The sequence below is a fragment of the Aspergillus puulaauensis genome, chromosome 4 (assembly GCF_016861865.1).
Source record: "Aspergillus puulaauensis MK2 DNA, chromosome 4, nearly complete sequence".
Taxonomy (NCBI): domain Eukaryota; kingdom Fungi; phylum Ascomycota; class Eurotiomycetes; order Eurotiales; family Aspergillaceae; genus Aspergillus; species Aspergillus puulaauensis.
In genome coordinates this window covers 18,098-31,203 of record NC_054860.1, presented here as the reverse complement: position 1 = coordinate 31,203, position 13,106 = coordinate 18,098, and the positions used below count along the sequence as shown (strand labels likewise).

At 37.7% G+C, this 13,106-nt stretch overlaps 1 protein-coding gene across 1 annotated transcript; it reads right to left on the bottom strand.

Annotated features, from left to right (window-relative positions):
* Positions 1-1,110: 1,110 nt before the first annotated feature.
* APUU_40005S (asparaginase) lies at positions 1,111-2,544 on the bottom strand (the record flags this gene model as incomplete). The annotated part of the gene is made up of 6 exons (XM_041703028.1): positions 1,111-1,273; positions 1,324-1,473; positions 1,526-1,574; positions 1,624-1,999; positions 2,055-2,352; positions 2,411-2,544. 6 exons carry the CDS (start codon positions 2,542-2,544, stop codon positions 1,111-1,113), a joined length of 1,170 nt encoding a protein of 389 aa, XP_041555755.1.
* Positions 2,545-13,106: the final 10,562 nt, after the last annotated feature.

The window sequence follows — 13,106 nt, the reverse complement described above, 5'->3', positions numbered from 1 at the left end:
TACGCAGAAAGTGGTAAGATAAAAAAAAAAAAGCAGTAATCTAGATACTAAATATCTCCTATATAAGATCTTAATTTTACAGAAACTAGGGATCTTATTTCGTAGAGAAATAGGTAACTAAATATAGAGAGAGAACCCCCCGCAGATTCTACTCCGGCAAATATAGAGGCACCAAAACGACATTTATAAAAGTATTTAAATTATAGTGTTTTAGGCTATAAAAGAATAAAATATCCTCTACTTACTACTAATTAATTTAAATTGATATTTGCGTTGCTGCGTTGTTACGAATTACTTTAATATTATTAAGCGTAGCGAATTTGCGGAGTTGGTTGGATTACTAGTGGCGGTCGGATGACCGGTGAATTACGTTATAACTAAGAACTAAGTTATTAATTATAAGTTTATCTTCCTTCATGGTCATACCCGGTATTATATTCTCAAAGGTACCAGGTATGTTAATAATAGTAAGATGCTCTTCATCTGGACGCTGGATCTCTATTCACAGGACGTCACACGAAAACCGTCACCAGCACTTACTGATAGACCCAACTGTTGTAGTACCTATGATATTAATATCTGTTGTCTTAATATCTTGGGTAGAACTGACCTCCGCCATCATTTGTGTGAAAGACTGGTTATTAAGAGCCTGTAAATCGTTCGCATGCCAATCCCGCAAGAGTCTCCCTCATTCTGGTGCTGTATCTGGACCGGGCACTATAGACCGAGTAATAGAAACCGCACAGTGAGGCCAGCATGTATTGTACAGCCTGCCTGTAACGGCCGTGAGATGCCTCCAGGCGCACATAAGCCCTTCCATCCATACATTTAGTGTAACGAGCAGTATACTGGACAGCGGTCCATTAAGTAGGTAAGAAGAAGCAGATATGGTCAAGGGAAGAACAATAAGGTCAAATCCAGAAAAGGTCTGACTCTTTGGGACTATGATGCAGTTCTTAGGGAAGGAAGTGCTTACTCCGCAGACGGTTCTTGGGCATAACTTGCCAGGGAAACGACCAGAATCCCTCTAATACTACATTTAAAGGTTAATGACTTTCATTATAAGACCCGTGTCAGCTCCTGCTAAAGCCTAAGCATCGTTGGGTTGTCTCAGAGCGCCGTAGCATTATAAAAAGCCGTTGCCTCATTATAGACGGCCCGGCGGATATCGCCCTCGAACAACTCGCGAATACCATCAACACCGTAACCTGTTGCGAGAGCAAGCTGTAGTTGGATGCGGGACTGCTCGCCGTGCATGAAGCCTGAATTGATGCTGCAATGGCAATTAGTGCCGAGCAACTTCAAGCCATTCTATTGACTTACATGTTATCCTCTTCAATTTCTGGCACGACAGCACCGAAGAATGGACGGAGAGATCTAACAGTGACAACTCCCTGGTCGTAGAGATTGTAGGCGGCTTCCGTGGCAGCTGTGCTCATGCCTCCTGGACCAACTCCCATAACGACAATACCCCTGTTATTAGTGATCAGTATAAATGGAACTGTAAGTTGGAGTTAGGACATACTTAGCGCCGTCTTTAGCCGCAGCGTACAATAGCCCAGAATCGAATCCCTCTATGAACAGTATTAGCACAGTATAGCCACTTGAGAATAGTCTACCTACGGTGTCCGTAGAGAACCACCACCTTCGGAAGAGGATAAGTGATGCTAAATGGATTGAAGTAGTGACGGCCCTTGGGCAAAGACGGCCCGAAGAAGAAGTAGGGCTGTCCAGCTAGGAACTGTGCGATGTATCCTTGATCCATAGCCAGGAAGGTGGTGACGGTGTTTCCGTTAGTCTTGGTTCCGTAGAAAACAGACACCAAGTGGTTGTTAAAGGCAATCATGGCTCCACGGTCACGCGCCTCGGGGTGGATCGCAGTTCGAACGGCATCATAGAAGTTCGAGGGTCCGTCAGGGGAGAGAGCTGAGTTGGGACGCATCGAACCTGTGGCAATGAATGGTTTTGAGCAGTTCAGGGTGAGGTCAACACCGAAGGCCTGTTTGGAAGAAAGTTAGCATGTCAAACATCAGGAGGTCAATTTTTCTACGTACAGTCTCAGCCAATGTATTGGTTCCGTGAATCATGACTGCGCCGACAATATCAGAGTCCGGCGTACAAAGTCGCTGGTGGGCGTCCATGGAAATGTTCAGGAATCGATCAGAGTCCGCATTGGCACTGCCGCCACCGCCAATGTTGCGAACGGCAAACTGAGCAACATCAAGGACCTCGCTGACATCGGAGATGAGCGTTTCTGGGGTCAGGCCACCAGTACCGCCTCCGTAGTTAATATTGTCCAGACGCCCGAAAGTAGAGCCTGACAAGATGGTCCCGTCACCCGTGTTATACAACCTATTATAGCAAGACTGTCAGAGAATTATGCGAAGGTTATACATGGAAGTATACGCACATGACCTTCGGAAGGGACAAGTTCTTATAGATCCAAGTCAAACCCGTATTAGGATCCTCTCGCTTTTTGACCTCAACAGGTGAGGCGACCCCTGCTGTGGCAAGGAGCGCCACTGTGAAAAGAGAACCAAGCATCGCTGTAGATATTGCAGGGCTCTTGTGGCCTACTGATATCAAAATCTACAATTCGACGGTAGGTGAGTATTTATATGTACGTTGAGGGACGCTATACAAAGCCTTATCACTGTCAATTCTCAGTTATGTAATGAGTTACCCGGAAAGATAAGGCATTATATCTTCTATAGGACATGTTTAGCGATAAGCCTAATGTGTGATTGATGCAGGTACATGGCAATGCACATGCAAAGCTTGATATGATATTTGCAAGCCGAGATCTCGGAATTCATAATAACCGGGCTATCAGACCAGAAGGTTATTGTTGGTTATTATCTTTAATCTGGTTCTCCGATCCACAGATTCCCCACCGGCGTCAGCAGCTTGCATAGCGCTAGGTAACTTCGGGGTTAATGACAAGCTTGAGGATCATATTATCTGGGTAATTGTTTCTTATTCCGGTGTATTCCCCAAGGCTTCCATACATCAGACAGTAATTGCCTTAGACTCGGGGTGATAGCAGTGTGCTGAAGACGGAAGGAGGCCAGTCTGATCCAATATCAACAGGTAAGCATCTCGGTGCGACTCCGTAGGCTTTGCAGGTGTCGGGTATTGGATAAACTTTAGACTACAAAACAGGATCATACCCCATTTCGATCCACTGGTGCACCTCATGGTCCCAAACGCCCTATATGAACAGCTAGAAGATAGGTCTATACTATCAAAGGATCGGAAAAGCCACAGGCCTTACCCAGTCAAGTTCATGCAGGGTCAAGTCCGCGTTAATAAGCAGATTCACCGTCCAGTCAACAGTATTAAGGCGAGACTGCTCTAAAAGCTGATCGGAAGGCGAGTCCTCCGGAACTTTAGGCAGTAAAGTCTTTTCCAATAATCTGCCCTCTACTGAACTATCACCATGGGTGTTGTTACTATTATAAGCTAGATCAAGCATCACAGTCATAGTATCAGCCGCCCTATTGGGTATTTGGTCATGGGTCTCGCCGGCCGCCATCCAGAATACGGTTACGCAGAGCGCCCTAAGATGGCACTTTTCGCCAAGCTTTTCAAGTTCGCCGTTCACCAGCCCTCCCGGCCTTTTAATCCCCGGGCTTCGCTGATTCTCCGCCAGATCCTGAATCAGTAGAGCTGTCGCTTTCGATCTGACCCAGTATCAACTACTCTTAACCCCTGGAAGATGATTAGTTCAATACGTGCAATATCTTAAATTATTCTTATTTACTCACGCTCGCTTCCCGACAGGGCCTTGGCGGTATATAGCAGAATCCCCTCCCTCCCGGTTAAAGGCAATCAGTAAATCCCGCGTTAGTTTCCCTCTTCTTAGTAAACAAGAAAGATCCTAGTTAACTAGCAAATCGATCAGCTTCTACAACCTGATCAGAGCAGAGAGTAAGAGAAGAAGATCTTCGGTCAGATACTATCTTTAAACTAAAGCATCTGCGGGAGAGGGAGAAAGAGAGGATCATATATAAAGAAAGAGACAGGAAGAGAGAGAGAGAGAGACAGATATATATATAATCAACCGGTCTGTAATAAATCATTAACTAAACTATAATCCGATACTATCTTCGTGATATCACTACTCTATAATACAATAACTCCCTTTCTAGCGCACCCTCTTATTCCGGGAGTAGTCAGCAACTCAGTAATCCTTTAACCACAGTTAACTGGTAAACTAACTTACTTACCCTCTCTATCCTTCTATAACTTTAAAATCAAGGACCGACTTCACATCTGTTCTATCCCAACTTCCTGGATCTACGATACTACTACATGCCGTGATCCAGCGCGGGCCCTTCTATCTTAACTATAGTAAGTAATTAACTGCAGTTAAACCTACTACCCTACTACCTGAAAGCAGGATCCGAGACCCCGAAAGAAGCAAGAATAAACCAGTAAGGGTCTACTCTGATAAAGGACAGATGCTAACCTAATTAAGTAAGTAAGAACAAGCGACATCAATCCACAACAGATACCTCTGAACAGGGTCGAAGCCTAGTGCATTACTTAGTAGAGAATCGGCCTTAATACCGGGGTAGTATGTTGAGGGCACGGTCCTCCTAGAGAGGGGCAGCGAGTAAAGTCTTTATAAAAGAATTCAATCAACTTCTAGGCGTGCAATAGGTCGAGGCTGTCGAGAGCAAGGATAAGGCTTACAGAGGATCTTAGGAACCAGGTTAGCTTAAATCCAATCAGACGCACAATGAACCACATTATAGTAAAAGTCACCACATCTTCCTCGTAAACCGCCCTGTACGGATGAATAGTTGGCCTCTCTGCTGTAGTAAAGGTCAGGAAATATATTAATATAACAGTAATATCTATCAGCTATAGCTGGATATTATCTAACAAAGGGTCTACCAGCCCGCTATATAAACTCGCGCGGTGCAGATTATAGGTATTAAAGAAATTCCGAGTAGCTGCATTATCAATCCATAGAGTCTAGATATCATTACTAGACTCCAGTCTAAAGGCGCCGGCCAGCATCAGTGCCGACCGATTTAATCCTCGTACCCAGTAGTCAGTGTAACGGATCCCGTAATGGAGGAACTCAGGATCCCGGTGCTGAGTAATATAGTACTTTTAGACATGCACAACCCGCCCTGAAATCCTATACCCGATCCGCCCCGAACCCACCTGGGTCCGGGTCCGGGTTAGTTTTCTTATACCCGCTGTGGGTTGGGTTGAATATACCTAAACCCGCGGCGGGGTTAGGTTATTTAATAGGTTAGGGATCTAGGAATAACCCGAACCCATAACCTAACCCACCCTATTTATAACTAATATAATTACTTTTAATAATAGTTAGATTATAGATCTACCGACTACTCCTGCAGGAGAGAGATATATACTAAAATATATAAAAAGTTAATCTTAAAATATATATTATATAATATATATTATCTAGTATCTACCGACCATTATTTAGTTAATGATAATAGCCGGGGGACTATCTCTATTAATGTAAAGCCTATAAAGTAGGTACTATAGAAGATTAGAGAGTTACTACTACTGGTAATTCAACTTTAACCTATCCTTCTGGTATATATAATAGTACCTATTCCTCACCAGTACTATTAATATCTTTAATATTATTAAAGAAATCCTTATCCCAAGAAAGTTTATTATCTTCTAAGCTAGCTTTATCCTCTGAATTACTTATCCTATTATTATAATCGAATTCAAAAACCTTCTTACTTGTTGGATGTAATGGAATATTATGCCTCTTAGGATTCTTAATACTATCTTGTAGGAATATATACTCTTATTTAAGTTTAAACCGGTTACTATATATCTGTATAATACTTGCCTTAATAGTCTCAGGTACCAGCTGACTTTGATGATAGTAATAGATATCCTAAGCAGTATTAAAGAGATTCTCAACACCAACACCTGATACCGGAATTGCAAGGAAATCACGAGCAATATAAGTAAGGATCGGGAAGTATAACTAGTATATTAACCACCAAGTAAGAATATTAGAGCAGGCTGATGAATGTTTAAGATCTGTATAATTTAACTATAGTTAGAATTATTATATTAAGGATCCAGTATTGGAGAAGATGTGAATACTTACTTTTAGTAAGATAAGTTTATAACTCTAAATATCTCCCTGATGGAGCTGTCTCTTCTGGAGATAGACAGTAGTATTTTAAATTATATAAAGCTTTCTCAAGCAGACCTGTAGGCTCCTCTAATACTGATATCTAAACCAGTAACAGAAATTGTGTTATATAGTAGGTATAGACCTCAGTAAGTTTCTTTTTATATTATTAAGTATAGTTCCGCCCTCTATTATTACTCTAGGATGTATCTCTAAAGCCCTCGAGTTTACTGTATAGATTTAGGATAGTTATAATTATATATATATTCTCATGAAACTTATAGGTATCCTAATAGTATTTCCTCAGCTTATCTTATACTGCTTCAAGGCTCTTATAAAGAATCTTCTTCCAACGAAACTGCTTATTTAATAGTCTTGTAAGATAGTCTTTAATATAGTTGAAAAGTGAATCATATATATTATAGACATAATAAATTGTTGTCACGGTATATTTAGAGAGACTGACGGTATAGATAGCAAACTCACAGAGAAGCTCTTAAAGATATATGACTTAACACTATTCTACTGGTGTCATCACAAGACTCAAGAGATTATACTTTGTATTTGCTGTAATATAGTGATTAATAGTAATCTAAAGCTGATAGGCGCGCTTGAGTATCTTATATGTTAAGTTCCAACAGGTGCGGCAATCAAGAAATAGTACTAATAGGTATCTGATATAATCAACCGATTTTTATTATTTAATCTCAAAGGCTTGTCGGCGCTGCGGGCTTACATTAATAAAGCAGTTAATCTTGCGGATCTAGGATAGATATTATATATTAGTAGTATTCTAACTATAGTTAGAAATAATGGAAGTATCATACCTTCTTAAGTATACTAATAATCCCTTTCTGTTTTACTCAGCTCTTACTTTTATCCCAGGAGAACTGAATATTATCATTCTTAGGTGTAATTCTTAGTTCATCTAAGAATACTTTTACAGAGAGTTGAATGACATGTGTAAGACAAGGGATATAATAGACAGATCAAAGAACAGCAGCAAAATTAGGGTTAACTACAGTACTGAGAAGTAAAGAGTGCTCATTATTCAGCTCATCCTTTAGGATTTATGTTAGTTCAGTAAATATAGTAGTATTGTTAGATGTATTATCAGTTATAATACCCAGTATACGAGAGCCAAGCTGAAACTTACAGATTATTAAAGCAATAACCCTAGCTAGTTCTTTACCTGAGTAATCTCCTTGTAAAGGAGGAAACCTAAGTAAGATCTCCTAATAGTTCCAGTCTAAATCAATAAAATAGCCTGTAATTACTATAAAAGGCTTCTAGTATAGGCTCGTCCAGCAGTCAAGTACAATTAACATTCGGGAGTCAGGAGGGAAATAGTCGAGAATATGTTCCGATGTTACAGAAGATAATTCTAAAAGACGTGATTAAATCTGATTACGGCCAGGAATATACAGGTTAATCGAAGGGCTGTATATCATATAAAAGATCCGGCGGAAGAATATATTATCTATAGTTATAAACAGTAGTCAACAGGAGATAATAAATCAGGTAATCTTATCGATAAGATTCTGATATAAATATTAGCTAAGTATCTCACTATTCTTCTTTATTATAAGTAGAACATCTAACCATGGTTAGAATTCTATAACTTACCTTTCCCCATTCAAGAAGGCTAGCAATTGCACGATGTGTTGATTAAGAAGTATTATTAGATTTTAGTTTATATCTTCTGTAATTTGAACTGTCTAGATGGACGTTTATAGACTTAGTTCCTGTGCGCCTATAGGAGGGATAATTTATAATAGTCTTGCAGTAATAGCAGCAAACCTTAGGCTTCCTACTTAGAATCTTAGTAATTTTAATAAATAGATCCTATCCTCGTGATCTTCGATCCTCTGCTCCCTAGTGAATTTACTCCTTAATATAATGTATAATATATTCTCTGATAGAGGTTTTTTACTATTATAGAGTAAATTATTCTCTTACCTGGGATAGTTCTCTCTAGTCTAGAAAAAGCTATAGTATAGAGTATTTATAATACCTCAAGCCTTAAATAAATTCTGTATTTATAGTTGAAGGAAGATGATTTAGTTCTTCATAAAAGGATATTACCGTTGGATTAGAATTTAAAAGCGGTGTTGAATATGATGGTGTTAATTATATTAGAGGTAAACTGCGGTTATAAGAGAAATCAGAAAATAAATCTGACCCTAAATATTATGATTAAGACATGATAAATGTATAGTACTGTAAAAGTAAGTATACTGCAAAGTATTAAGGATATAAAAGAGAGCTATAATATAGAAAGAAATAAAATCCTAACAATACTAAGATTATTATATTAATAAGAGAGTTCAGAAAGAGAAATTATACTAAGTTATCTAACTTATTCTAGCTTATAGAGTCCTGTCTCTCTTTACTTATTTTAAGATATAATTATCCTTCTTCTCTAACTAATCTTTATCCCTACTAATTTCCTTCCGCTTGGTTGATATTATACCTCTTAGGTTCTTAAATAGTTTTAGATATATTATGGTAAGAAAACTAGGATATATATCTGCTCTTTTACTATATCTCTGTAATTAAGATATAGTAAAAGCCTCTAGATCTTTATTCTAATTATCTGGATATGCCTACTATCTATATTTATTTAAAATTTCTGCCTTTTCTTTTAGAAGGATAACGGCGGCCTTATATTGATCCTGGAGGAGAAATAAGGATCAGCGGTATTAGAACTAAAAGTTAGAATAATGTACGTACCAGGGATTGGATACCCGTTGTTATAGAACTAGATAACCCAGGATTATGAGTTTTAAGTAATACCTGTTTTAGTAGACGATAGTGTACTATTGCCCCAAATAGGTCTCCTTCTAAAATAATATATTGATGATTCGGAGGAGTATTCAGTCCTGGAAGCAGGCGTAACTGTTGGTTATGCTCGAAATTAGCGTGGTAAATATTAAGCCCCTAACTTAAATAGCGGGATAAAGAGTCCCCCTAGGATTATTTAGATCAGTATATTTTCTAACTAAAGTTAGATTATATAGAAAATCTATATTATGAACTGCTTTAGCTAAATTATTTAGTGGCTCTATTGAGCCCCTTAATTGTGAAGGGAATAATACTACCACTAGAACTAAGACCTGATACTAATATAATAGCTTGAACTGCTGACAGTATTCATTTATTTCAACACCTCCAGATATAAAGGTTTCTGATGGAAGAGATACCGGAAGCTTGAAACTAGATCAGCCTAATCTAATAATAAAAGATTTTGTGGATACTAAGTTATTTACCAGATTTTTATAACAAGGATCACACCATTGTGGATCAGACTTTACTTAATCCTATAATTTAGTAATAAAAACCTCTGCCTGTTTATGGTAGGCTGACTATAGTAAGATAGAATATTTATTATAGGTCTTCTATAATAAGTATATAAAATAGTTTGCCCAGGAAAATTCCTTCAGCTCCTTACTTACATGTTCCGGATAAACCCAGTCTGGTTGCACCCAACAAGTAATATGGTTCAGGATACTTATAATCTTTGATAAAATATTCCTCTTACTTATATATTATGAATGCCTAAACAAAACGTTTAAGTACTAAATCAATAGTTAAGTCATAACAGTAACATACTATATAGGGATAATAGACGGCTTTATATTATAAAGCCTTTACTATATATCTTGGTACTTAATATCTGAAAGACTTAAAAGAAAGCCTAGATGTCAGGAGAGTATAATACTTTCTCTAATAATAGGTATACCTAAAGAGCCTAGTATAGGATAATTTTTTAAGAAAGTTATAAAGGTCCCAGGAAAGTTGGAGTTACTTTCCCTACAGCTATTATCATAAGATATCGGGAAAAACAGGACTTGTAATTAACTATTCCAGTCTTCTAGCTTGAGTTCTAGTATCTTAACCCAGTCATCAGATACAATATTATTAATATAATGTTAGAAAATAGTATAGCCGAAGTCAAGAAATTTCTTAATCTCGCGAACCTATATCTAACCATAGTTAGTTAACTAGTTAAATAAATATTATAGTAAAGGGGAGGAACTTATATGGTCCAGTTTAAAATTTATAATCTATTTAAGAAGAGACTAGGTAAAGAATTTCTTGCTATAGTCTGTTTTACATAAATCTAATATAATATATTAGAAGATATCATGCCGGATTACTGTTAATATACATGCCGTGCTTGCCTTCTGAATATCCAGAGAATTATGGAGCTACTTATTAAATACTCTGGGTTTCAGTAATTCCTTCTACTGATTAGGGGAGAGTCTAGTAAAATAATGCAGTAACTGATATACTGTAGTATCCTCTATCTTAAGAGATAACTAGATTCCACCTCATGCTATAGTTATACTATAAAGTGAGTAATCTAACTATAGTTAGATTACTCTGTATATAGTACTGTTTAAGATATAGTTAATCAAGAAATAAGGTTATATATAGAGGAATAATAGGGAAAATAGAGAATCAGAATCAGAAATACTAATAAACAGTAATTATAGATTATTAATATCTAACCTAGTGTTATAGATTACATAAGTAGAACTAACTAATAAAGGCTGTGATTTGTAATAGTCTTAAGGTTACTAAACTAATAATAACTACAGTAAAAGGACTAAGGACATGTATAAAAATATATATCTATATTTAAGCTAGCTTTACTTTATATAGTATAAGAACCTACTACTTAATACTAGTCTATGGTACCTTAATTACTGATCCTAAGTATATCTACTCTCTACTGTATATATAGATAAATAATTTTAACTTAAATCTTGTATTATTTTAATTATTTCTTATATAGTATTGTATTCGCATCTTTCACTAAATCATAGAGTAGGCTGTTGGATAATAGAGCTGTAGAGTTAGTACCTGATACTATTATCTTACTCAAGATATTCTAACCATGGTTAGAATATTTAATTAATTAGGTATCTCCTGATCTGCTTAGTCTATATCTGCTGTTTCAGCACCCGCCATGCTATTATCTCTAGGAGTCAGTTCTACTTCAAGATCTTCTATTTTATCCTCTGGCATCTATAGCTTGTAATAGGCATATAAATCCTTTAATTCTAACTATTTCTGGATATCTTAAGTCGCTCGAGTCTCGTCAGTCATGTTAACATATTCCAGGTATTTTTACTTGATTCGGTTAGTCGCTTGCAGATACGTGTCGGTATTAATACAGTTTCTATCCAGTTACCTGATATTAACAGGTATCGGCATCTTAAGGATAGTGCGAATAGTCGTGAGTATAGGGTTAGCTAATATCCTGTTAGTAACCCTATAATTTCTAATTATAGTTAGAAACTTACGATTATCTCTCTTATATTTTCTAGTACCGGATCTTTCAACCATTATATTCATCCGCTGACGCCGGGCGTGTTTGAACTCATTAAGGTATTCTTTCTCTAATATCTTGTACTTCAGAGGGCGCGCATCTTAAAAACCTGGTTTTTCTAGTCGAGTATCGACTAGTCGGGCAATATCTCTCCTAAGAGTGAATAATCCTAGGTCCTTATTAAAGTTATTATAGTCGAGGTTATATCCTACTTTCTATAATACCATGTCGAGTTTTACAAGTACTTCAGCCGCAGCTATGTATTTCTCCTGCTAATAAAATTAATAACTTAATCTAACTATAGTTAGAAAGAGAGTATATAGATACTAACCATAGAAGCAATCAAATTTTTTAGACGAAGGGAATTCTTTCTAAGTAGTATAATATAGCCCTACTTAAGAATCAGAAGTAGACATGCACAACCCGCCCTGAAATCCTATACCCGATCCGCCCCGAACCCACCTGGGTCCGGGTCCGGGTTAGTTTTCTTATACCCGCTGTGGGTTGGGTTGAATATACCTAAACCCGCGGCGGGGTTAGGTTATTTAATGGGTTGGGGATCTAGGAATAACCCGAACCCATAACCCAACCCACCCTACTTATAACTAATATAATTACTTCTAACAATAGTTAGATTATAGATCTACCGACTACTCCTGCAGGAGAGAGATATATACTAAAATATATAAGAAGTCAATCTTAAAATATATATTATATAATATATATTATCTAGTATCTACCGACCATTATTTAGTCGATGATAATGGCCGGGGACTGTCTCTGTTGACGTAAAGCCCGTGAAGTAGGTACTATAGAAGGTTGGGGAGTTACTGCTACTGGTAATTCAACTCTAACCTGTCCTTCTGGTACGTGTGATAGTACCTGTTCCTCACCAGTACCATTAATACCTTCAATATCGTCAAAGAAACCCCTATCCCAAGAAAGTTCATCGTCTTCCAAGCCAGCTTCATCCTCTGAATCACTTATCCTATCATCATAATCGAATTCAAAAACCTCCTCACTTGTTGGATGTAACGGAATATTATGCCTCTCAGGATCCTCAATACTATCTTGTAGGAACATATACTCTTGCTTGAGTTTGAACCGGTCACTGCACATCTGTATAATACTTGCCTCAATAGTCTCAGGTGCCAGCTGACTTCGACGATAGTGACAGATATCCCGAGCAGTATTAAAGAGATTCTCAACACCAACACCTGATACCGGAATTGCAAGGAAATCACGAGCGATGCGAGCAAGGATCGGGAAGCGCGACTGGTGTATTGACCACCAAGTAAGAATATCAGAGCAGGCTGATGGATGTTCAAGATCTGTATAATTTAACCATAGTTAGAATTATTATATCAAGGATCCAGTATTGGAGAAGGTGCGAATACTTACTTTCAGCAAGATAAGTTCGTAACTCTAAATATCTCCCTGATGGAGCTGTCTCTTCTGGAGATAGACGGCGGCGTTTTGAATCATGTAAAGCTTTCTCAAGCAGACCTGTAGGCTCCTCTAATACTGATGTCTGAACCAGTAACGGAAATTGTGTTGCATAGTAGGTATAGACCTCAGTAAGTTTCTCTTTGTATCGTCGAGTATAGTTCCGCCCTCTATCAT